Source organism: Taurulus bubalis (genome assembly GCF_910589615.1).
Source record: "Taurulus bubalis genome assembly, chromosome: 12".
In the NCBI taxonomy this organism is placed as follows: domain Eukaryota; kingdom Metazoa; phylum Chordata; class Actinopteri; order Perciformes; family Cottidae; genus Taurulus; species Taurulus bubalis.
In genome coordinates, this window is record NC_136600.1 from 4,887,235 (window position 1) to 4,914,734 (window position 27,500).

The 27,500-nt window shown below is 46.4% G+C and overlaps 1 protein-coding gene across 1 annotated transcript in view; it reads left to right on the forward strand.

Annotated features, from left to right (window-relative positions):
* LOC306745317 (low-density lipoprotein receptor class A domain-containing protein 4-like) overlaps window positions 1-27,500 on the forward strand; it is a gene marked incomplete at both ends in the record, with an annotated part of 129,292 nt that overhangs the window by 18,563 nt on the left and 83,229 nt on the right. The window contains one exon of the mRNA XM_079228076.1: window positions 11,133-11,273. Within this exon, the coding sequence (XP_079084202.1) occupies window positions 11,133-11,273 (141 nt within the window). The remainder of the gene's footprint in view (window positions 1-11,132; window positions 11,274-27,500) is intronic.

Genomic DNA, 27,500 nt, shown 5'->3' on the forward strand with positions numbered 1-27,500 from the left:
AAGGTTAAATGACTCCAGGGTGTCTCGTGATAAAAACTGATTGGACAAGTCTCGGCGAGGGGAGGATAATGTAAAGATATTCATCCTCAACACCAACATTAATGTCAGCACTTCATTTGTAATGATGAAATGGCTCGGTATAATCAGTTTCCTGCACATGGAAAATCAATACTGGGAGTCTTGCAGCCGTGGTGGTGAAATGGACTCACTGAGAATTAGCACTTAAACGTGGAGGGTCCATTTTTCTGCTGAGGACGCCCGCCTTCACACAGCAGTTCTCAGTTGGCCTCACACAGACTCGTTCTTTACGATTAGAGATGCACCGATTCCAATTTCAACATCTACGTGTGTTTTTACACGGCTAGCTGCAGGCGATCGCCAGCGAGCTGAACATTGCTAAACAATAACTTACTTCCTGTCGGCTGTGTTGTGACGTCATTTCTGGTAAAATTTCTGATAAAATGCACAATATTAAAAAAATAGTACAAATGTACCAAAGATGGCGATTACAAAATCACCATCTTTGAAACGGTTTAGTCTCCGGTCTGAACTCCAGCATCACAGCTGATCGATCCGCAGTGGGTTGACATGCCTAACAGAAGGGTAAGCGCACACGCTCACGTGTTGTTCAGGCTTAAGGTCAATGACACGGCTGCTGCTGGTGTGGCTGACTGCAACCTCACAGCAAGAGGGGAGGGACACTTCCTGTCATGAAACACATAGTGCTGCTGGTTATATTGACCATTCTTAAAAATGTAGTCTAGTGGTCTTAATCAGCCGTCTCTTCTGAGATAGAGTCCATCGTTTGGGACTAAGCATTATAGTCTGGCGCTCGCTTGCTGAACACGGTCTTACTGCACTGACATGTGGTCCGCCAGTCAGCTGATCGGCTGCTCCTAAGCGATCATCTCTAGTGCTGCTGGTCTGAGAGCTGTGACTCTCATTGCTTACATGCATAGAAACACACTGATCCAATCGGACGCCTAAGGACATAAACACACACACACACACACACACACACACACACACACACACACACACACACACACACACACACACACACTGCTAGAAACGAGTATCCGGCCCCCAGTCTGTCACTGGCAAGCGACAAATACACTTTGTTATATCACAGGAACACACACACACACACACACACACAGTCTGAGTCTGCATGAGCGGTTTCCTCCTTTAGTTTCTCCTGGTAGAGAACTGTCTCTCTGTCTCTCAAAGAGAGGATTCCTCTTCAGACCTCTGATGAGGAACGTTATTCTGCAGAGGCTGAAGGTCAATATCACATGTTATTATTATTAATATCACATGTCCTGTCGTCACAGAGAGGTCAGACCAGTTTGGTACCTACGTGGTGATCGGGGAAGTTCCTTCCTACAACTTCCTCTCGTGCTCGACTGCTCCTCTTCCTCTTCCTATCTCCTCATATGTTTCCCTTCACTCACTCTTATCATATCCTCATTATCACCGACATCCTCAGAGCTCTCATCACCCACAATCTTATCACCATCACTAACCATTCTCCTCCTCCTCCTCCTCTTCCTCACTGCCACTTCCCTCTCTCCCATCTCTTCCTCTCTTTGCGGCCATCTGTCTTTTTGTATCCTCTCCTCCTCCTCCTCCTCCTCCTCCTCCTCCTCCTCCTCCTACAGGTTGACAGATCAGCTGACTGACGTCAGAAGAGATGAGGGGATGATGGAGTGTGAGAGGAGGAGGGACAGAAGTGAGGAAGGAAATTGTAAAAGAAAAGAAAAAGTTTAATAGTGAAGTTAAGCTTGAAGTTTCTGTGTTTAACTTGTTGTCTGACCAGTACGTGGTGTTCGGACCACATGACACATGTAGTTATATTCAGAGCCCTTAGAGAATGTCCCTGATTATAACCATCAGTAAAACACTGTGTAACTGGTAACATTGATGATGGCTCTGTCCTTTTCAAGTGTCCCAGTAAACCACAACGGTCAGCCAGCATGTGAAGCACAGGACCCAGAACGGACGCAGCTGAATGGAATAATTTCATAATTTACTTGTATTTAATATTCCAATTTATGAAGTCTGGTGGCATCATGTACCTGACGCCACATTTAGTCAGAGAATGCGGCCTCAACATGCATTCCCTTGAAGTAACTCTTGTGTTCCCCCTGTATTGAAGCTACAATGTTAATAAATAATATTCAAACCATTGAATGTAGACAAGAAGTGGATGTAGTCACCGTGACATCATTCATTTGTTTCTGACGTTTTTTTTTAAAGCCTTGAGTTCAGAATTAGGTCTTTATTCATATATGGGCAGGCACACGTTTGTATTTGTTTATTATATTATTATTAATAATAATAATTAATTAATTTAATAATGATTGTCCCCTGGGGAAACAATTCCTTCGGGTATCATTCCCGCCTCATAACACTTTTGGTCATTTAAAAACTATAGGCATGTCAGACGCTTTCTTTTGGGCCTTTATAATCATACTTTTTGATTGTGATTTATTATATAAAATTAGAATAAATAAAATCCAAAAAGACTAAATAAAAATGGCAAATTTCTGTTTTAAATTGCTCAGGTTTGTATATTGTTGTGAAGACATCATGCTTAACAGCATGTTTCTAATACATAATGCCGTTTCTGTGTACTGTGACCTCATCTGTTTCCATATGCAGTCGCTCTGATCTCATCTCACGTTCTCATGATCGCTCTGGTTTGCTTCCTGCTCATTTCTTCATCACATTTAAGTATCTGCTGATCATATCTTGGCAGACCTTGGAGGGATCGTTCATCTCAACACTCTGTTTGGCATTTTCAAACCACGCTAATTAACCTGTGTTTGTAACACACACACACACACACACACACACACACACACACACACACACACACACACACACACACACACACACACACACACGTGCTTCACTTGGGGGAAAGACAGGTTTATTGTTGCCTCGCATTTTCCGACATTTAAAAGCTTTGCTTTGAATCCTCGTGACAGCCGAATGGAAGTGTTGCTGGAGAAGAAAAAGAAGAAGAATTGAGACTAAAAAGCAAAGTGAGAGGATGGACAGAGGGGATGAAGACAAGATGGGAGAGTGATAAAAGAGTGATAGAGCTGGAGAGGATAGGCAGAAGAGGAGATGAGACTGAAAGAGGAGGCAATCGGAGTAATAGATGAGATAAAATGAAAGACGGGGCCGAGGAGAGGAGAGGAGAGGCAAGTCGCTGAGGCTTCACTAATTGCCACTCAGAAGACTCGTTCTAAAGAACGGTCATGCTGGTCTGTTCTGTGAATCGGATCTCTGCTCCTCTCCCCCCTCCGTCTAGACAAGAGCAGAACGAGCTGTTCTTGTTATGGGGAGGAAGAGGAGGAAATGTGCAATGTCATTAGGTCGCTCAGTGCCAGCCAAGCAAATCGAAAGGACTCGCTCTCCAGGAGCGGGCCGTGAGGTGCTGTGCAGGTGTGTTTGTGTGTTTGTGCGTTTGTGTGTTGATGAACCAAACAGAGCGGCCACACCTACTTCTCTCAAACACACCAAAGAACTTCATGCAGACGTTTATTTGTACCTTGCTTCCACCATCTAATACCTCTCCACGGACCAGCAGGATCCGACCAGAACGGTGGAGAATCGACTCGTTTGAGACCTTCGTAATGGCTTTAAGTCACAGCTGATATTGTCACGGGTGAGAGGCAACAGTCAGGAGGTCAGGTGGAGGGCAAAATCAAAAAAGACACTCCACTGGTCAAATGCTTGTCTAAGATGGCGCCGAAGATGGCTGCCTCGGTGGGTCGGTGCTCTCTGTTTTGTGTTGTTTTTGTCTTAAATACTGTTTTCTGCTGCGATTCCCGGAGCTCTTTCACCAGAGATGAGCTCATGAACATCAGGGGACTCCAGCGGACTTATTTCCAAGTGTTTTAACTTCTGTGGAATTACTGGACATTCTTGTGAAAGGTGCGCTCACCTTGGCTCACGCAGTGAAACGTCGCAGGACAGGGAAATGTGTCAGCGCGCTTGTGCGTCTCCGTAAACGGGAATCTCATACATCGCTGCCGGGAATATTTCTCTCCAACGTCTGCTCATTGTGCAACAAACTGGACGAACTTCAGCTACTTACTGGGAGAGACAAAGACTTTTTTTCTTCCTCTGTTCTGTGCTTCACGGAGACCTGGCTCTGTGGATCGATACCGGACTCCACACTCCAGCTGGCTGGCTTCCAGCTGTTCAGAGTGGACCGCGACACGGAGCTCTCCGGCAAGACGAAGGGTGGAGGAATCTGCTTCTACTCCAACAACGGCTGGTGTAACAACGTAACAGTGATTCTACAGTACTGTTCGCCGGACCTGGAATCCCTGATCATCCACTGCAAACCCTTCTACTCCCCACATGAGTTCGCTTCATTCATCCTGGTCGGTGTTTACATGGCGCCTCAGGCCAACGCGCAGGACGCACAGCGGACACTCACCGAGCAGATATGGTGTGTGGAGCGGACCTACCCGGACTCTTTAGTTATGTCCTTGGGGACTTTAGCAAAGGTAACCTCAGCCATGAACTCCCTAAATACAGACAGTTTATTAAATGCCCTACTAGAGAGAAGAGCATTCTGGACCACTGCTACACCACAATCAGTGGGGCTTATCACGACCGTTCCACGCGTTGCACTGGGAAACTCTGACCACGCCATGGTTCACCTGATTCCCTCATACAGGTAGAAATTAAAGCTCTGCAAACCTGTGGTGAGGAAATTCAAGAAGTGGACCAGTGAGGCTCTGGAGGATCTTCGGGCGTGCTTGGACTGTACAGACTGGGATGTATTCAGGACTGCTACTAGCAGTCTGGATGAGTTCACAGAGGCTGTAACTTCCTACATCAGCTTCTGTGAGGACAGCTGTGTTCCAACCAGCTCCAGGGTGAGTTATAACAACGACAAACCCTGGTTCACAGCGGAACTCAGGAAGCTACGGCTGCAAAAGGACCAGGCATTCAGGAGTGGGGACAAGGATTTGTACACAGAGTCAAAATACAGGTTTAGCAGGGCGGTGAGAGATGCTAAACGACTGTACTCTGAGAAACTGCAACAACAGCTATCAGCAAGTGACTCTGCTTCTGTCTGGAGAGGGCTCAGGCAGATCACCAACTACAAGCCAAAAAAAAAGGCATGAACGACCTGCGCCTGGCAGACGAGTTGAACGAGTTCTACTGTCGCTTTGATAGACAATGGAGCAGTCCTGACACCATCCCCCACAGGCCCAGCAGCCAGCCACAGACCAGCAGCCCACCCTCCCCCAGCCCATCAGGGGCTCATCAGAGGCTCACTATTCAGGAGAGGGACGTCAACAGACTGTTTAAAAAACAGAAACCCTGCAAAGCAGCGGGCCCGGACTCTGTCTCCCCCTCCATTCTGAAGCACTGTGTTGATCAGCTGTCTCCGGTGTTCACTGATATCTTCAACACCTCCCTGGAGACATGCCACGTACCACCTGCTTCAAGACCTCCACCATCATCCCCGTCCTCAAGAAACCCAGGATCACAGGACTCAATGACTACAGGCCTGTCGCCCTGACCTCTGTGGTCATGAAGTCTTTTGAGCGCCTGGTCCTGTCCCACCTCAAAATCCTGACTGACCCACTCCTGGACCCTCTGCAGTTCGCCTACAGGGCCAACAGGTCTGTAGGACCCAAGGCTGCGTTCTTTCCCCTCTGCTCTTCTCCCTGTACACCAACAGCTGCACCTCCAGACACCAGTACGTCAAGCTCCTGAAGTTCGCGGATGACACCACCCTCATTGGACTCATCTCTGGTGGGGACGAGTCCGCCTACAGGTTGGAGACTGACCACCTGGAGACCTGGTGCAGCCAGAACAACCTGGAGCTCAACGCTCTGAAGACAGTGGAGATGGTTGTGGACTTCAGAAAGAATGCAGCCCCACCCGCCCCTCTCATCCTGTGTGACTCCCCCGTCGACGCTGTGGAGTCCTTCCGCTTCCTGGGCGCCATCATTTCCCAGGACCTCAAGTGGGAGCTGAATATCAGCTCCATCACTAAGAAGGCCCAGCAGAGGATGTTCTTCCTGAGGCAGCTGAAGAAATTCAACCTGCCAAAGAAAATGATGGTGCAATTCTACACCGCCATCGTTGAGTCCATCCTCTGCTCCTCCATCTCCGTCTGGCATGCTGCAGCCACTGCCAAGGACAAGGCCAGGCTGCAGCGCATCCTCCGCTCTGCTGAGAGGGTGATTGGCTGCAATTTTCCATCCCTCCAGGGCTTGTTCGCTTCCAGGACTCTGAAGCGAGCTAGGAAGATCGTAGCTGACCCCTCTCGCCCTGGTCACACACTGTTTGAGTCCCTCCCCTCTGGCAGGAGGCTGAGGTCCATCAGGACCAAGACCTCACGCCACACCAACAGTTTTTTCCCATCAGCAGTCGGGCTCATCAACAGGTCCCCCACTGACTGATTCTGTCACCCCCAGGACTATTCTACAGACTACTTTTCGGACTATTTTTTTTTTCACCCCCAGGACTATTTTTCGGATTTTTTTTTCACCCCCAGGACAATTTTTCGGACTATTTTTTCTTCTTTTCTTTCCTCTTCTTTTCTTTCTTCATAACGGTCACTTCACTCCCCTCGGCACACAGGGGAAAGGCACACAAGGAGAACAGGTGAGTGGAATAAACAATCAGGAAACACTGGGAAGACACACACAGGGCGTTACAGGTATGTTGCTATGGCAATCTAACATCACCTGACTGAATATTTCAGTTGGATTCTATCAACAAAAGTCATGTACGGTCCACATATGAGGCAAGACTCTTTTTTGTGCAGTGATTCAAGGCAATCTCAAAATAGCACTTTATATTCAATTGTTTTCCTGTTTCCACCTTTTGCTGAGTGCATCGACGCTGAAAGTTGTGGCTGTGAAACGGGCGCGGTGAACGTGCAGTTAACGTGAACGCGCGGTTAACATGAATGCGTGGTTAACGTGTGTCAAAAGATGGAGAGAAGGTTTAGGCAACATAACCACTGTTAGGGGTGTGTGGTGTTGAGGACCCAAATGCACAGACGCAGCAGTTCAAGTTCCAAGGGCGGACTTTATTAAGACAGAACAAAGCACAACAAATGTCCAGTGAACTCAGGAGATCCTCCTCTCCTGCTCCAGAGTCGGGAGGGCAACTCAACCGCTCTTGAGATCTACTCTCTCTCGAAGCAGAAAACCAGACTGGTACTGGAACAACCCGACAAATGAGCCAGGTAAAGCTGTGGTCCCTAAATCACCTGCCGGTGATCAAGGCAACACACAACAGCTGGGATGAAGGAGGGGGGCGTGGCAGTGGGTGGAAACCGGGGGTGGAGACTTAAGAGCAGACAAGGATTCCAACAACCACGAGAAAAACATTGTGGTTTGGCTCAATAAGTGTGCATGTAGCGTTACGTAAGCTATGGAAGTAGCATTGTGTTGACGTAGCGTCATCTGCCGCATCAGGGTCGACTGTGACTCAGCGGTAAAGCACAGTTGTCCTTCACTCAGAGGATCGGCTCCAACAGTCCATGCCAATGTGTCCCCCTACGGGAGCAATTCTAGTGGCCCCTTGTATGGTAGCAGTGTATGAATGATGACATGTGGTATTAAAGACGCTGCACAAGTCCACTGACCATTAAACACAACGTCATCATGTTGTTCCAACTCCTCCCCTCTGGGGGGCACTACAGAGCACTGTACGCCAAAACCACCAGACACAGGAACAGCTTCTTTCCACTGGCCTTCACTCTGATGAACAATTAATCAGACTCCCTCCATCTGCACTACTTGCACCACTCTGACTACTCTGTTGTCTTTCATGTCTTTTTCTTATATTTATCTTGTTTATTGTTTATCACATGTACATATGTACGACGAGAGCAACATGTAACCAAAGTCAAATTCCATGTCTGTGTACACACACGGACAATAAAGCTGATTCTGATTCTGATCAGTAAAAATTACTCAACTTTTGATTTCATGTGGGACAGGGACATTGGTCCTTTGAGTAAAAGTCCTGTGTTTGTTTGACCTGTCCCTTTCATCTCTAGTCTGCCTGTGTCTGATGACGTGTTGACTTTAGTTATTGGAAAGCCTTTGGACACATTCATCTAATAAAAGCCTTGTTGAGATTGACCATTGAATTGAAAACAGCGCAAAACTGAAACTGTATTTAAATTGAGTTTATTGTTTTTCCTCCATCACCAATTTATTTTAATCCAGTTTAAAAAATACGATGATGCTTTGGTGAAACCTACAAATTGTATACTGCTCAACGTCAGCATGTTTTGTCCTCTGCTTTGACTTTGCCCCGTGTTGTTTTACTCTGCTTCTTAGGAACTGCAGCAGTGTTGTGGAAGTGCAGTACTAAACCGCTAGAGTCATTATCCAAGATCCTCTGACGTGCTTTGAGGGAGCAAACTCCCAAACAAAGGTTTCATTTCAGGGAGAACACACAAAGCCTGGAGTCCTGGAGCCTCCAAACTCAAGTAGTTCCTCCGGTGTCTTGCTTTTTCATGTCACATGTTCTTTTTGCTGTATGATTGATTTCCTTTTCTTCTCTCCACATCAATAATCTGAGAAAAACCTTTTTTGCTCTCTCAGAAAGAAAAGTAAAAATACTCCAAAATCATATCCATGGAGACGGCACGCTGCCTTTTTCAACAACACTGTTATGAACCGGCCTCCTACGTTCCATTATTATTTGTTAAAAGTCTTTGTGAGTTTTAATTACAGTAACAATTGTGTTGGCAGTGATAAATTGGAGCCCGCTTCGTGACTTTACCTGAAATAAAGTGTAGTGCCATGTGACTGACTGTGTGTGTGCAATGTGAGGAACTCAAACATCTCCTTTCACAAACATGGATGTGTTGCTGCCAATAATCCCAACACCTGTCAACAGTTTTCATTGGGAACTATCACGTAAAATACCAGGACATTGCTTCTTGAAAGAAGACACATTTCCTCGTTGATACTGTAGGAAACAACAAATGAAATTCCATTTACCTCCATTGTATTGGGATGGGGAGAAAGCCTCAGCAAGGTATTTCACCCGCTCTGCAACCTGTACAGTGAAATACTTTCATTTTAAATGTATTTGCGTAAAGCAGTAACGTCACTGTTTTTATTTTAGGATGACAATAACAGCCAGACATGAGCCACATTAGCATTCAACATACAGAACACTTCAAGTACAGTTTCCCTTTACCAACAAACGAGGACGCAGGTCTTCTGTTGACCACCGGGGGACCTGTTCACAGACCAGATAGACCACATGTACTAAAGTCTCTCAACAGTATCCTGCAACCGCCCAGTGCCATGATCGGGATAAGAGGAACTCTGAGTTGGTAAAAACGTTGATGTGCTCACTTGAGTCGCTGTCAATTACCGCCTGCAATCACAGCAATGAGCTTAAGGAGCCGCAGGGGTTGATGGACTTCTTGCCCTGGGTTTAACCTGAGTGGAAGACTGCAGGCACTACTCGGGGCTAGAAAAGGCAACAAGAAATGTTGTCTGTTTTTATTGCATTTAAAGACGCTATATTTTAAGAATGGTGCTCTTTGTAAAGACGCAAATACAGTATTATGTCTCCTTAAGTATCTCGTTTCCATCAAGGAAAACTAAACTCGATTTTAAAAGGATAGCTTACGAATTTCGCATTGCGATCCTCTAACATTGTGGGACAAAAATACAATTGTATGCAGCAGACCCAGATATTCTTATTTTATTATTTATTATCAACCACAATGCATTAAAAAGCATCAAGCAGAAACGTGGGCGGTCTAAAGAGGTCTGCCCCACCTCTTTCTACCAGTATTTGTTTATTTTTTTATTCTTTATCTGGGATTCAGACGCAAAAGTCGCCACAGATTTGACACATCAAAGTGTGATTACAGGAGTACTACTGGAGTAGGAGAACTACTTGAGTAGGAATACTACTTGAGTAGCAGTACTACGCTAGTAGGAGTACTACTGGAGTAGGAGTACTACGTTTGTAGGAGTACTTCTGCACATGTGATCCTGCATCGCCATAGGAGGCTGTGTGAAGTCCCAATGAGCTCATACATGTCCGTAAATGATGTCACTCGGGTGGTTTGGGGCTGAAGACGTGTCGGGAATGAAACTAATCAGGTGTCTGGAGTAATAAAGAGGTGAGCTCACCAGACCTCTCGTCCCGTTCCTTATCTCTTCTTGAGGCTCGAGGCTACGTTAGCCGCTACTAGCATGAGACACGGAATCTCCAACTGAACTGTCGGCGGGTGAGCTGCAATTGATTTTTCCCTCCTCTCTAGAAATTAGAGATTAACGGTGCCTCTCTCATTTTTGTTCGCAAAAATAAATGACTTTTGTGGTTTTAGTTACAGTATTGAACACATCTGCTGTTCACGCCGTACACACCCTCATATTCAGTCTATGGGTGCTCAGACCCTTCTCCCCCCGCAGCCATTTCCAAATAAAAGATCTTTAACTTTCCGCGTGTCCTCATCCGTGAGAGAAGGGCCCATCATTCCAACACGGCCCTGCTTTCACTTTGTTGTTGTTATTTTCACTTATGATTAAAGTGCAGCATGATTATGTATTCCCCCCCAGAATATATACATATTTTTGTATTTATTTGCTTTCACATTTATAGGTTTGAGGTGTTTTTTTTTTTTTTTCAACAGATAGCGCTAATCAGGCATATTAATATTTCGGGGGAAGGAAGCATTCTGGTAATAACTGTGACAGCAGCACATTACGTTTTGGGGAGCTGAGGCACATCAAAGGCCCGTTTGAAAAGCTGTTTATTGATTTGTTGTTTTGAACCAGAAACCACTTCTTGTGTGTGACCTTGTTTCTGCGTGAACTCAACACATTAACTCTGCTTTGTGCTTGAACTCACAGGTAGAAAAAAATGTAAAATCACATCATATGACCTTCAGATTCTGAGGCGCAGATAACTTAAAGCTGCACATAGCATGTATCAGTGCTGAGGCTCAGTGTGTGATGCACAGTGTGTGGGCCTTTTTGGTATGAACGCCTCTTTTGTTTGTTCAGACCGTAAATTATATTCAGAAAACGGAACGCTTGAAATACGTTTAAAATATCAAAGCAAATGTTTCTTCTTCTCTCTTGGCGCTGCAGAGTGCAAGTTCCTCTGCACCAATGGGAATTGTTTGCGTCTGGGCTCACTGATCTGCAACCAGCTGAATAACTGCGGGGACAACAGCGATGAGGAGAACTGCCCCGTGGTCACCCAGCACCCTCCGCCGGGCATCTTCAACGGTGAGTGCCCTCTGCACCTCCTCCTGTCCTCTGTCCTGTCTTCAGCGCTGTCCTCAGCTCTGTCTTCAGCTCTGTCCTCAGCTCTGTCTTCAGCTCTACCCTGTCCTCAGCTCTGTCTTCAGCTCTGTCCTCAGCTCTGTCTTCAGCTCTGTCCTCAGCTCTGTCTTCAGCTCTACCCTGTCCTCAGCTCTGTCTTCAGCTCTGTCTTCAGCTCTGTCCTCAGCTCTGTCCTCAGCTCTGTCGTCAGCTCTGTCCTCAGCTCTGTCCTCAGCTCTGTCCTCAGCTCTGTCCTCAGCTCTGTCTTCAGCTCTGTCTTCAGCTCTGTCCTCAGCTCTATCCTCAGCTCTGTCCTCAGCTCTGTCTTCAGCTCTGTCTTCAGCTCTGTCCTCAGCTCTGTCTTCAGCTCTGTCTTCAGCTCTGTCCTCAGCTCTGTCCTCAGCTCTATCCTGTCCTCAGCTCTGTCCTCAGCTCTGTCTTCAGCTCTATCCTGTCCTCAGCTCTGTCCTCAGCTCTGTCCTCAGCTCTGTCCTCAGCTCTGTCCTCAGCTCTGTCCTCTCCCTGGGGCTCTTTGTCGGCCCCCAGCGAGCGCATCCCATGTGGATGCTAAACCTGGCTTGGTACTCGAAATACAACTTTCCACGGAATACGATGAGTTTCCTAGGATCCAACTTGTGTGACACGTAGATTTAACACAATAAGACTTGAGAAGCTACATTTTCTTCATATATTTAAGAAACAATAAGCATTAGCTTTATCACAGAGCCACGGGCCATGAAGTCACAAAAAGAGTCTCATCACGTGATGAGATTCTTTTTAACGAAGACGTTAAAAAAGAAACCGTAGGAGTCTGTGATGAGGGAAAGAAATGTCGCTCAAAATGATTAGAATTGATGAGGACGATGAAAGAGAGAGGACCCAATCAAGTAATAATAATAATAATAATAATAATAATAATAATAATACATTTCATTTTTAAACACACTTTTCTTACAAAAGATCCTCAGAGTCCTCGTTAGGTTCGTTGTATCTGTCCTCCCAGGATAAGGGCAGCACTGGTCTCAGAACAGATGTTCCATTTCTATCAAAGCTAACAATTACAGCACGCGTCCCGCTGCGACAGGAAACTAACAATTATTAAAAACAATACAATTCTCTTTTTTTGTCCACGTCTCATGAATCCCTACAACTACAAATTGCTTTTGTCCATTTTATTTCAACTATTACTCCCCAGCGTCTAATCTCTATAAATAGATTCAAGCACATGAGTGCAGCATCTCTATGGCAACAGGACAAGGTTTGGGGATGGGACGGTCTGGTGTCTGCAGTACTGAGCGAGCCTCGGCTGGATGGTAAACTCTGGCAGCCCTCCGGCTGCACCTTGCACCTGGCCCGGTCTGCGGGGGTATACAGCCAGGGACGGCCCTCGTGCAGCGCTAGGAGTGAAGGGACTCTGATGAGGGACCAGACCCTGCTTCCTGTCTCCGTCACCTCGGTGTCTCTGACTGCTGAGCTGCAGCTCACCGAGCACGGAGAGGAGTCCTGTTGGGTCAAAGCCAACACACACACACACACACACACACACACACACACACACACACACACACACACATACATACATACAAGTAGCTGGAGGAAATACGCTGCCATTGCTCTCCAACAGAAGCAGTACAGGATTGCTTTCATATCCGTAGAAGACGTTTAACGTTTTTAACGTTTTTCCCACCTTTCCATTGCTGTGGAGTTTTTGTTTAAATCTCTTTGCTGCTTTTATAAGCCCCCCCCTGCCTCCTGTTGATCAGCACTGTCTAGGGACTGAGATGAGAGTGTTCCCTCGACTCGTCAGGATCAATGAAAACACAGAGAAAGAGAGAGAGAATGAGACAGAGAAGATGGGGAGACAGAGAAGAGAGAGGGGGACGGAGGGAAAGAGAGCGAGAGGGTGAAGGACACCAATGGCTCTGATGGCTGTCTGCCAGGACACTTTGATGTGCTGCAGCGCTCTTTCAACAACTTTTAGGAGGAGAGGGAAAACTTTTTTACAGCAGCACTTTCATCCTCAGCTGTGTGTTGTGTGTGTGTGTGTGTGTGTGTGTGTCTGGCGGGTTACCCCACCCTCCCCATCTCACCCTCCCCATCTCACCCTCCCCATCTCTCCCTCCCAACTCTCCACCTCTCAAACCCGCCAACCTTGTTGTTTTGTAAATTGATCTCACTTTCTTCTCTTTTTCGCCTGCCCTTCTTTTCTCTCCATTACGCAGTAGGAACAACCTTTTTCCTTTTAATTATGTTGTGTGTGTGTGTGTGTGTGTGTGTGTGTGTGTGTGTGTGTGTGTGTGTGTGTACTCCTGAGCCGGGTACTTACACTATTTAGCTGTCTAGAGCGAATGTTAATGTAAGTGTCTGCGGCCGGCGTTACGTGGAAAGATCTACGATGATTGTGACTTTCTGAGCCGGCGCACATTTTCTGCAGCGAGAGAGGGATGGAGGGAGAGAATGGGAGAGAGAAAAAGTGAGAGAGGTATGGAGGGGGAGAGGTATGGAGGGAGAGAATGGAAGAGAGAGAAAGTGAGAGAGGTATGGAGAAAGAAAGAGGGTAGAGAGAGGGGGAGAGAGAAAGAGAGGGTGTGGGGGGAGAGGTATGGAGGGAGAGAATGGGAGAGAGGGGAAGAGAGAGAAAGGGGGTAGGGAGAGAGAGGGAGTGAAAGAGGGGGGAGAGAGAGTGTGAGGGAGAAAGATAAAGGGGGTAGGGAGAGAGAGGGAGTGAAAGAGGGAGGGAGAGAGAGAGTGAGAGAGAGAAAGGGGGTAGAGAGAGGGAGAGAGAGGGAGTGAAAGAGGGGGGATAGAGAGTGAGAGAGAGTGAGAGAGACTGGCACGGGATTGAAGAGGGTGCAGACAGACTAAGAGGGAGCGGAGAGAAAAAAGGGGGGAGCTGGAAGTGAGACAGGGAGATGGAGAGAGAGAGAGAGGGGGAGAAAGGGGAAGAGAGGAAGAGAGAAAGGAAGAGGGACATAGAAAATGGTTCTCTAGTAATGGGGTTTGCCATCTTGTTGTCGCCGCTGGCTGTTGCCGTGGCAGTGGCAGACAGATGGATCATGAATACTGTCTAGACACACTGCCCCCCCAACACACACACACACACACACACACACACACACACACACACACACACACACACACGCACACACACACACACCACACCTTCTCTCCAGGGCCGTGGACCTAGCTCCCTCCCTCAATGCAGTCGTTATTAATGTCGTTAATTACACCTGTGTTTCCTGCTGAACCCACAGGAAGCAGTTCGGACCGTTAGGAACATTAGTTGACCGATAGAACCGTTAGGACCATTAGGACCATTAGGAACATTAGTTGACCGTTACGGCTCGTTTTTAAGCGAGAATGTTAAGCTTGAGCTGGTGGTGGAACTCATGTGCTAACGTAGCATCGCTAAAGGTGCTCACATGGACGTTCAGGCACTGAAGCGTGTAAAGATGTCGTGGTCGTGTGTCCTCAGGTTCACACTGTTCGCTGTCAGCACTGTTGCCGGATCAGGCGTCGCCATGTTGAGAGCCGTGTAGAGACAGTCCCTGAATCGTAGATAAGCTCTGAATTTGCTATTGGGCACCTTTTAAAGTAAAGATTGTTGTATAATCTCTGGGCAGTTTACTGACTCACACATTTCTCCATTTGCACTGATATTATCCCATAACTGTCACTGAGTGGACGCTGATCAGCATGACACAGCTTTACATCTGCAGTGTGAGAACATTGCATGCAGAGCCTGTGGCCCAACTTCAAAGTGATACCAATATTTTTCAGCAAGCGATCAAGGTCTCAGAGATTGTTATCAAAAACCTTCATCTCCATGCTAAATTACCGAGCAAGGAAGGTATGAATATGACACAACACAACCTTTATGCTTTTGCATACCTTGAAGCAGAAACAACAAATTGAGCGTTGTGTTTCTGTGGAAACGCTGCTGCTGAGCACAATAGAAGAAGAAAGAAGAAAATAAACTTTGTATTTGTCATAATACATATTTAACCCAGCCATAGCAATTTCAGAGCGGTGGGCTGCTGAAAATCTAACTGTTGCCAAATACACTGTCATTACACTGTTATTTTGAAATTGTATTCCGGATGGTGCTGTATATGCAATATCCTGTAATGTCACGGGTTGTCCCTGGGGCCGCCTAGGGTGGGGCAGTGCAAGAGAGAGCCGGAAACAGGCACAGTCAGACGGTATATATGAAAACAAAAGTTTATCATTCCATTTCCCCGGTAGTTGCTTTTAAATCAAAAGTCAAAAATCAAAAACAAAGACCATGAATGAACAGAAAGTGTCCCAGGGGGAGAAGGGGGTTATCAAACAAACAAAACTCAACACGGTATAGTCCGAGGGATAGTGTTCTCCTCTTCCTGGTCCTGGGAGCCCTTTCTCCTCCAAGCCGGTGGCAGTCCTCCTGCTAGTCAAGCTCCCCCTTTTCCCTTGTGCTCTCCCGTCTGTCCTTTATCAAGCCTCCCAGCCCTGCCTCAATTAGGGGCCTTGAGCACCTGCAGCTGGGTACATCGTGAGGCAGTCTGGGAGATGTAGTGTCGGCCACGGCGGCCATTTTGTGGTATGGGCGCGGCTCCGTGGGAATGTAGCGTCCCTCCACAACCTGTCCCCTTGTGATGCCACAATACCTTTACCAATATTTCCTTTAATTTGTCACCTGTATCTGCAGCCTCCTCTTCAAAAGACAACTGAGTGGATGCCTACGAGGTTTTGTTCATAACACACTGAGTGTTTGCGTAGGTAGACATGTTCATTTAGACTGGATTAACTTTACAGGGAGACATGGTAATAGGAATGTTTACCATGCCGCTACATCATTTTAAATCCGTCATTTTGACCATCACAAAATTACAGAGAGATGCTCTACCACCCCTCTAGGGTCGAGTGCAGACGTGCACCGTAGGTTTTACTTATGTTTACTTGGTTGGGTTCAGGAAAAGATGATGGTTAGGATTAGTTGCTTTGAGTCTTTGTGGTCATTTGTGTCTCTTTGTAGTGGTTTTATGTTTCTTTGTGGGCCTTCAGAGTCTTCCTGGTTGGTACTTTTCTCTTTGAGTGAAGCCCTTGCCACTTTGGGCCAGGTAGTCCCTTCAGTAACCTACCCTTATAACATATCAGAAATAGTCTTCAACTTGTTTTTGTGTTCTTCTCCATCGGGTGGTGAAGCACTATGGTAGCACTATTACAATATCTGTCACTCTCCAGGTCAGGTAGTAGGGACGACCCACGAGGAGGTCTAAGTGATCTATGAAAGAGTAATGACTGAGCACCATTTAGCCGATGAACTACATTTGAGGAAGGCCGCATGATTTTTCAGAGGGTTTACCTTTATAGATCAAGGGGCGAAGGCTACATGCCGTTTCACTTTCGCCAGGCTCGTCTTGCCTTTCTTTCCTTGTTAGGCTCCGCTGACTTGTGAGGAGGGGACAGGGAAGGATAGCAGAGGACGGGTTGGATCGATGAACAACTCTAGCTTAGCCATTGATTCCAGTCCGGTGTGAACGACACTTCAATAGCACCTAGTGAGGCCTCCAGGCTCGCTGATTGATTCGGTTTGTGTTGGAGATTCCGAAGTCTGTGAAGGCTTATTATTGACTCCTCCATTCCAGACTGTCTCAGTGCCTGAGACGCTTTCATATGAGGCAATGCCTTTTCTCACCATTCCTGAGGAAGAATCTAAGAAGAATTTAAGGTCACTGCTGTGTCGGCAGGAAAGCACCTGTCTTTGTCGTAGGATGGTTGTCCCTGCCTCCTTTTTCCCCTTCTGAGTTTTAGTTGACTATCATTTTTTATTTTGGTTCATCAGTGTATGATTTCAGTGTCATATCTGTTTTAAAATGGTTGAAAAGCATTCAAACAGAGAAAAAAAAGGTGATACGACCTTTTGAAAGACAGATTGACACCATTCAATGCACAAGCCTTACTTGGTCCGGTATGACCGGTAGCTTAAGCTGGCTAACATTAGCATTCTATACTGCTGTATTCTGCTTCAGTGTGTGACTATTCCTTGAGTCTGTGATTGAGTTGGCAGCGTGCGACACAAGATGTTGGTTGTTTCCTTCTCATCAAGGAACTAACATCCAGCTGGTGCAGTGCCCGTTCGGAGTGGGCTCTTGGTTTGACTGCTTGCAGCGGTTGTCGAGAAACGCTCATTGTGCGAAGAAGTGTTTGGTTGTGATCTTAGTACATCGAGCACTCAGGCGTAAAACCAGATTAATACCAGTTGATAAAAGCTGAGCCTGAAACCGAAACAACGAGCTGTCAAATTATCTACGGGTTCATCATCGTTTGACCGATTGTTAATGTAGAAATGTTATCCTGGAAAGCAGTTGTGTCCGCTGCTCAGCAAAAGTAGTCTTGCTTTAATACAATCATTCTTAATAACATCTTTAAATTACTTAAAACAAGAGATTAGAAGTTGGGCAAAATTCAAAAGAGAATTAAAAAAAAACAGCTACAACAAAACATGTTGCCAAGAAACCTTAAAAATACAATGCTCAGCAGTGTACGGCCACTGCTATGGCATGAGAGGAGATGTTGGAATAATTTATTTACACCCTAAAAATGGTTTACTTGCGGCTTTAGAAGAACAATTACTTAGATATGCTTTATAATATGGGTATCTTGGATGCTGATGAGCATAACTCTGATTTTGTGGTGTCTTTATTCTGAAGTCCAAATCCATCTGAATTGTTTTTCACCCTGAAGTTGTGTGTGAAGAGCTTCTCATTGTCTGGCTGCGTGATAAGGCCCCCGGATTAGATTAGTTCGTTTTATGCTTTTCAAGAGCAGGACGATGTGATCCTCTACGTGTCCAGACACCCACGGTAATTTGATGCTTCGACCTCGAGTGGGTTCGGCCGTACGCTGTGTTGGAAGCTGAAACTATTTATCAGCCTGTGATTAGATCCAGACCAGTGGTCGTTCCCGTCCCAGTGTTGGCCACGGACATCACAGAACCACATTATCTTGATTTCTGCTCTTACCCAGCGTTAAAAGCATTGGAGAAGCATTCTTCGTTCGTCTTCTATGCCTTTTTTCCTCCTCACTCGAGGCTCTCCGACTGTCTCTATTTCCTCCCTGCTTTTCATCACTTAAGCCTAATCTCATGGTTGAACAAGCCTCCGGTCAGCTGACTTCTCATCCCTTCCCTCCTCTTTTTTTCCCCTCATGTATTTCTTATACTCTCACGTCTGGCTTCCTCCTTATCTTCCTTTTCACTCTGTTTCGACCCCAAAGCCCATGTTGGGTGACTTGCTGCGTACTTATGGTGTCAACATGGTGGAGCCTCACTTGTGCAGCTGTGGTCATTACCAGGACTGGATCTCCACTGTGACTCGGAGGTCAATTAGGCAGCAAATGAGTGTAGCTGCAGGATGTTGCTAATTGAATGGTTGGGTGGGAGTGAGGCGGTAGTGACCTCCAGCCCACAGGCCGGCCTGGGGAGGAACTGTCTGTGTGGATTTCTATGTTCCTTCTATGTTTCATTTTCAATCATATAACTTCAGAAAAATGACATCTAATTTAAATTGCTGTACAGCTTTCGAGATACAAAACATTTGCTACATCTCGAACTGTCTTCAATGTGAGAATTTTGTGAGGATGACAAAGAAACATTATCTTGCATATGCTGGTACTGGTATTGGACCAGTTTAAATATGGCTGAAGGAATGTTGTGTGAAGCATGGGCCATTTCAAATATGTAAAACCAATGGTGGTGAACATGAAAACAAACATGGGGGAATAACCTGGAAATAGTGACAGATGGGTGACCTTTAGATTGACAGAGGGGTGATCAGCTGATGGAGTCAGCTGCGCTTCTTTTCTTCATTATTAGTATTTATAATTAATTAATTATATAAAATATATTGAAAGGAGTGGTCATTTTTCAGAAAAGGACCAGAATACATTGGAAACAATGCCAATTTCACGATTGGAAACCACCTTGTCAAAAACAAAGAAATCAACCTACATATTTAAGATTTAACAATATATAAATATAAGATTGTCTGTGAATAAACTAAAAAGACAAAGCAATAAGGGCTTTGTAAGAGATACATAAACACTGATTTACCCATTACAACCCTCTGAATATTCTAAATCAATCATCGACCCCATTTCATTAAATGGCAGCGAGGTGTGTGAGAAGCTCAAAGCTGAATTAGGCCAATATCCTCTCCTGTTAAATATTGAAAAGCGAGCCCTACATTTCTGGAATAATATTAAAGCAAGTGACCCGCCCTCCTTTTCATACAAAGCCCGATGCTGCCGGGAGTCAAACCCACAAAGGAGGCAAAATGGTTAACACTGCGGTCATTACACCTCAGCTTCAGGACACACACACACACACACACACACACACACACACACACACACACACACACACACACATACACAAACACTCAGAAAATGATGCCCAATTAAATTCTGATTAAAGATAAAGAAAAGATAGATCATGGGTCTGAAGCAACAAAATGGAAAACAGCTCTGAACAGGCGGTACACTGGAGCTCAGTGTCTGGTAGAACTTCAGCAGAGACAGATATCACCTCTTATCAGAGCTCTTATCTTCACCTGCCATGACATGTGCAACTGTGTGGATCTCATATCTCACATGTGACTGTGGCTCAGTGGTGAGCAGGGTTGTCCGTCAATCAGAGGATCGGTGGTTTGATCCCTGGCTTTGGCCGGGGGCTTGATTTGGCATCATGGCTAGTGGGATCCCACAAGATGGTCTCTAGTTTAGTATGATTGATGTTTTGGCAACATTGTTTTGTATGCAGTCATGTCAATAAAGTCACGTAGGGAGGGAGAGAGAGAGACAGAGAGGAGAGAGAGAGAGAGAGGGAGAGAGAGAGAGAGAGAGAGAGAGAGAGAGAGAGAGAGAGAGCTCATCAGGATTCAGAAGAGGGCCTGGTCCTGGTCCTGGTCTCCGGTGGTGAAAGGCTTTCCTCAGACACAACAAGAGGAACACCAGGTGAAGCTCTGGATAAACACATTCATCAGGACCTCCCTCTCCCTTTCACTTCCCTTCCTCATTCTTTCTCTCTAGTTGCTGCTTTCATCTGCTGTTCTCTGTCTTTCAGTCTCTTTCTTTGTCTCGCCCTCTCGCCCTCTCCTACTAAACCCGGTGGTTTGCTCTTTGAAGCCTGTTAAATGTTCTGTTTCCTGGCAGTGCTCAGGTCAGAGATGAGTGCTGCCCGGCTGTAAATCTGCCAGGCCAATTAAAGCTGCCAGCAGCTGCAGATGCTGAAGACTGCGGCGCCATCGGCCTCGTCACGCCGCTGCCTACCAGCGACGACTGAACCCGTCGGCCCATCTGGTCAACCCAGAGGACCTGTTGAGTCAGAGAGGATCTGGCAGAGGAGGCTGAAGTGATTTTTGAATCCCTTTTTGGATATTCATTAGGGCTTAATATTCAAGATGTTATTTGGTTTATTTGTTAGACACTGGTCAATGTTTGAGGGTGTTGGAGTGTCGAGCGGATTGAGTGCACTCCAACATGATGCACATCTCCAAACAGCCGACGAAGAAAAATCTAACAGGCCCTGTGGCTTGAATGTCATTCATTGTTGAGGTTTCTGGAGGGTTTGAGAGCATTTCAGAAGCTTTGAGTGTCATAGAATGTTTCTCAATGGGCGGCCATGTGTTCTCTACACTCAAGGTAGAACACAGAAACACACAGCGTAGGATGGTTCTGCACAGAAGCAGCGTTAAAGGGGCACATGAGGATTAGTTTACGTGCTGAGGGCTGTGAACAGCTCTGTCCTCTGGCTCTGGAGGGAGCTTCCTCTTGACTTCAATGGAAAGTCTTCATCACAACTTTGGGACGTGAGGTTTGTAAAATGTGGGCTGTTACCTGGCGAAATAAAGGCGCCACTGAGTTGTGTTTTGGTAATTATAGGCAGACATGTTTGTTAGCAACATGGCTACCACTAGCAGTCTGGCTACCATCCAACATAAACCACCCAAATGCACTGGAAACACAAACTCAGTGTGAAGATGGAGGCAGACTAAAACCAGTTTAAATAAGTGGGCAGTTGTTGTTACTTCTGACTTCATAAGAAGAATAGTTTTCATCTCTGCCGCTCGGCCTCCTTTGCCTCTTCGTCCTCCATCAATGTGGCTCTTCAGCCAGAGCTTCCATAGTTAAGTGGTAAATGGACTGTACTTGTAGAGCTCTTTTCTAGTCTTCTCATAGCGCTCTCCCACTACTTGTCATCATTCACCCATTCACACACTGATGGGAGGGGCTAAGATTCCATCTGCCCATCAGGAGTAGCTAACATTCACACACCGTTGGAACAGGGAGACATTGGGGTTAAGGGATTTGCCCAAGGACACATGGTCATGGGCTAGCGGAGCCGGGGATCTGATTAAAGGACGACCTGCTCACCGCTGGGCCCCAGTGGCCCCAGTTCACTTTAATATCACTCCAGTTGTTCCAATGCACGCCATGTTTGCTACCTGCCGATAGTTTGTTGTGTTGAAAGCTATTTTGTTGAGCTGCCTCTTAGCAACTGATTCCTGGTGAGCCGTGATGCATCACATATGTCGAGGGCTTTTATTGTGAAAGGTCAGAACAGAACCTGCTGCCGTTGACGGGAGGTGATACAGAGTTAGCGGAGCCTCCGTGTTATTATTTGATGACCTTCAGAAGGCGCTGTCCTCTTCTCTTGCCGTACATGGAGCCCTCACCCGGTGGCAGACAGAGTTGCGTTGTGAAAACAAGGCTCATGGGAACCAATCACAGTGTCATCATACAGTCATTACGTTGTGTTGTGCATCAACTCCGTCATGATAACTTCAACACACTTATCTATTGCACTTTAATGAAAAGTGCAATGCTAAAACGCTGAACTGCCCCTTTAATTTGCTGCATTTGATCAAGCTGTGATCACAGAATGTGTTATGTTGGTAAATAAAATAAACGTAATCAAAAACTGCAAAGCTAACCTTTGACATCAAAGTGCAACTTTCCGCTGCCTGTGTTCATAATTAATGAGAGTATAATGTGTTGTCCCTCACCACTTTTGAAAGCCCTGAATGCAAATGTGAATGATGGGCAGCAAACAATGAATCTGTGTGATGTCTCATGTCTCGTCACCCCAGAAGTCTTCACCAGATTGGCGCCGGGTGGTTGGAGGTTTTGTTGTTTTTGTGTCGTTTTTTTCCCTCTTGCATGTGAAGCACCATGCGGTGATGCTTGCTGATTGGGTGACATCTTCTGCAGCTGTAGCCTGACTGGAGCCAAAGTTCCTTTTTTCATTTTTTGGCTCTGGTTTTGTTTTTTATTCTGACTTTAATGTTGGCTGTGTGGGTGTGAGGGAAGGTGAAAATGAAAGTTTGAAAGAAAACAGGCGTCGCAGGTGCAGCTGAAACTGTTCCCCGCTGGAAGAAATGAAGGATCAAGTCTCTTTGGGAGAACTCTGCCTCATAACCTCTCCGTCCTCTTTCCACTGCAGGCTGGCTTTACTGCTGATGGGCTCCTTTTTCTTTTTGGCTTCCAGAGCTGGGAATTCAAATATTGTTTTCACATATTGGAAGACAGTCTGATCTGGTATGCGGGTCTACTCGGGCGAGAGAGCTCTCCTCCTCTCCGCTGTTTTCCTTTCTGCATAGTTTACATTCCGGCGCAGATGGAGGACGAGGGTTGTGTTCTCCAGCGACCACTGTAAGAAAACAAGATGGTCCTGTCCCCCGGCCCCTCCTGAGTCGTTAGCATGCATAACAGGCACACTCCGGTGAACAGGTCGAGGTTGGAGGTCAAGGGTGAGTTGAGCTAATGCTTTCATGCTCTTGATTCAGCTCCTCTCGGGTGTAATACCCGCCTGTCAATTTGTTTGAGCTGCGGATTTACATAATGAATTTATATTAGCCAGTGTTCTCCACACACTCCCCTCTCTCTCTCTCCCTCTCTTAGTGTTGCAATTACTCCCCTTGCTCCCCCTCTCTCAGCTTCCCCTCGTTCTCTTCTCCACACTCATCCTCCTCTCATCAAGTTTACCAAGTGCCCAGAGAGCAGAGTGTTTAAATGCAAACGAGCCTCATTTCCAAACTGACGCCACAGCCCAAGTATGCCTCACAACACAACAGCAGCCCCGCTGAGAGGCTCCGACAAGAGATGGATGGATGGAGATGATGGAGAGAGAGAGAGAGAGAGTGACTGATGGAGAACGGAGAGAGTAGTGGGGATTCTTGGGAGTAAAGTGTGAGCGTTAAATAGACTGCCGAGCAGCAGGGCGGCGGGCCCGGAGGTGTCGGGCGCTCTTGACATTCCTGCCAGAGGAGACGAACAAGCCTCTGTCTTGTTCCTCATAACATTCTTCACCACACGCCATGTTTCATGTGTCATCACCAGCAGTCCACCACGATGGACTGTGTTCTGGTTCTGGACCTGCAGTAGTGTTACGCATTGATAAAACCAGCCTTGAGGCGTGGACACCGTGGATTTCTCCCGTTGTGTCTGAGCCATCGGGACACTGAGAGAAAAACCATCTCATGACGACACAATGTGGTCCAACGCTTCAGAAACAATATGGATGCTATGTGTTGAGCTCCAATATCGATTAGTACGGTGTCACCATTATTATTGACAAAGGGAAGAGATCTGAATCTACGACTACAATGTGCTGAGATGTATCAGTTGGTGATCATGATGTGTATTTCATATCTCTGGACATTTTCACTACGATCCTTTTGTTACCTATTAGGAGTAAATATCGTTTTTTGTCAAAACTGAATTTGATGCCCTTTGAAGGCTTGTGAGAAACGACAGCAAACAGGAAGAAAACTGCTTCTGTGAGGCTAAACGCAATGTTGTTGAAGTGTAATATGAACCACGCTCACTACCTTAGTTTAGCATGTTAGCATGAGCTAGAGAGGCTAATGGTAATGTTGTTAGTTTTGCACTTGTTTGGTCACAAACCAAAGTATTGAGCCAATCAACCTTCTGAGAGGATAATGGCACCAGGTGATGTCAGACCAGCAAAGTCAATGCAGGTCCATCCTTAGGAGAACATGATTGTTTGTCTCTCATTTCATGGCAATCCATCACTGGTTGCTGATGCATTTCACTAACACCCACAAAGGTCAACCTGCTGGCAGCAATGGGGGAGAAGGCAGTGGATCAACACAATCCGCAGGGTTCATCCTCTGGGGACCATGAGTGTAGAAACAAAACTACATCACAATCATCTAATAGTTGTTGAGGTATTTAATGATATCCAGAAAAGTCAACCTCATGGTGACACTAAAGGTAAAGTCAGAGGATCAACACAGTCAGCAGGGCTCCTCCTCTGGGACTATAGTTGAGATATTTCAGTCCGGACCAAAGTGTCCTATTGACAGATCAGCACTACCATCCCTAGAACCAGAAAAACATGAAATATACCTAAAGATACAAGCTTCATACAAGGTATGTCTGTATCCCGGTTATTTGAGAATGATACGTTGTGTGTGTGTGTGTGTGTGTGTGTGTGTGTGTGTGTGTGTGTGTGTGTATGTGTGTGTGTGTGTGTGTCCTGTAGTTAGCTGCTTGTTTGTCCCCCATGCCCCTTTTCTTCCAGGTCCTCCCCTCTGGGAGTGTATGCTAGGTAATGATGAGGGCCCCCTCCGCTCCTCATACTTAGTTTGATAGACTTCTCTATCCTCCCCCTCCTCCTCCTCCCTCAGTCTATTTGGCCCAGTGTGTGAGCTAGGTAATGGTGCAGCTGGGCCATTAAAAGCGGGGGGCTATTTGACAGCGCCCCACGCCTTTCATACCCTCCAACCCCATGGATGCGAGAGAGAGAGAGAGAGTTAGGTCTCTCTCTCTCTGGTAAACCACCGACGGTCTTTCTCTTCTCTCTCAGCCGCCCTCCCACTCCGTCTTTCGGAGGTTGTGTATGTACGTGTTTGAAGTCTGTCCATTTGTCTTAGGGGATTGTGCGGAGCTTGTATTGACTATTGTGTGTGTGTGTGTGTGTGTGTGTGTGTGTGTGTGTGTGTGTGTGTGTGTGTGTGTGTGTGTGTGTGTAGGGGAACTGAAGGTGTTAAAGGCTTGATGTGAATAGCCTTCATCTGTCAGCCACAAAGGTCGGCAGGGGCGACACTGAAAGTCCTGGGTGGTCCGGCGTTTTCCATTTAAAACCTGCCATTCATACACACATTTGTCTACTGTAAGAGATGGGTGGGTGGTTGGTTGTGTGCATGCACACACGCACAAACAGGCAGCTACATCATCAGTGTATTTGTGGTTCAGGCTTAACTCGTCATCCAAGGTCACAGGTCCAGATAAGAAGAAACATACTTACAATGAGGATATTGGGTTATTTTGACATCTGGGAATGTAATATACTGTAGATTAGAATAAGAGAAAGGTCAAATGTGGGAGGCCTGAAGATATTGAAAATAATGCTGCGAACACAAAGATACTTATCCTAGTGTTGCAATGTCGAGGGGATTTGAGAGTGTTCATCATTAGCTACTGAAATGATCAGAGCGCATTTGGAAGTGAGCGTTCTCAGAACCGCTGAGCCGGTTGTGGCCTCCAGAGGAGTGAAGGGTGGATACGTTAGCATCCAGCAGTGTCTGCTGCACAGAGCACTATCGCTGTTTTTAGGTTTTTAATAATAATAATAATAATAATGCATTTTTTTAACGCACTTTTCTTTCAATAGAATCTCAGAGTGCCACAAAGCCAATATATAGTAAAACACATAGTTAAAACATAGTTAAAGCAAACCATAATAAAAAATGTATAGCTGACAATGATTTAACAAAAAATAAAAAATGGCTTCCTGAATAAAAAGGGTTTTAGGCCAGTCTTAAAACCTTTTAAGCCCCTTTGCTCCCCAGCGCTTGATTGAGCACTCTGCGGAAGCAACTGAAGAGAATGCATCCGGGCATGCCTATGGGGAATGAAGTTTTCTCATAAAACTTTTAACTTTTCCATTTCTGAACCGATTTACACCGTTTTTTTTCTATAAAACCTTCGAATCACCCCAACACTTTGTTTTTTTTCAAAAAGGTGTGTTATTAATATGTAGGACCGGGTCTGAAAGCACACATTTTGAACAAGTTGGAAACCGCTCGAAAAGCATTTTCGGCCAATTTTGCTTAGATCATGCTGGTTATTCATAGTTATGATCAAAATATGTAATAAAAGTGATTTTTTGGAATATATAAATTTTGCTCACAAAGAAATTCTGAAAAAAACGATATAAAATAATAAAGTATTATAACTAATTTGGGGTTCATACGACTACTTGAACACGATGAACCTCGAAAAAAGAACCTACATAGGTCCTGTGGGTCCAGCTTGGTGTTGGGGACCCGGTCCAGTCGCCAATGGTGGAGCTTGGTGTTGGGGACCCGGTGTGGTCGCTCATGGTGGAGCTTGGTGTTGGGGACCCGGTCTGGTCGCCCATGGTGGAGCTTGGTGTTGGGGACCCGGTCCGGTTGCTCATGGTGGAGCTTGGTGTTGGGGACCCGGTCTGGTCGCTCATGGTGGAGCTTGGTGTTGGGGACCCGGTCTGGTCGTACATGGTGGAGCTTGGTGTTGGGGACCCGGTCTGGTCGCCCATGGTGGCACTTGGTGTTGGGGACCCGGTCTGGTCGCTCATGGTGGAGCTTGGTGTTGGGGACCCGGTCTGGCCGCCCATGGTGGAGCTTGGTGTTGGGGACCCGGTCTGGTCGCTCATGGTGGAGCTTGGTGTTGGGGACCCGGTCTGGTCGCCCATGGTGGAGCTTGGTGTTGGGGACCCGGTCTGGCCGCCCATGGTGGAGCTTGGTGTTGGGGACCCGGTCTGGTCGCTCATGGTGGAGCTTGGTGTTGGGGACCCGGTCTGGTCGCCCATGGTGGAGCTTGGTGTTGGGGACCCGGTCTGGTCGCCCATGGTGGAGCTTGGTGTTGGGGACCCGGAGGAGCGAGCGGCCTGTAGATCTGAGGGTGTGGGTGGAGGTTTGGGGAGTGATGAGTTATTGTAGGTAGGGAGGTGGATGTCCATTTATGTAATTATGGGTGAGTAGTAGGACTCTGTAGTCGATCCGGAATGAGTGTAGAATGGGTGTTATGTGCTCATATTTCCGGACTCTCTTCAGGATCCTGGCAGCGCTGTTGTATTGATGTATTGCAGTTTCTGGATGTCCTTGCCAGTGATCCCAGTGAACAGTGAATTACAGTAGTCCAGTC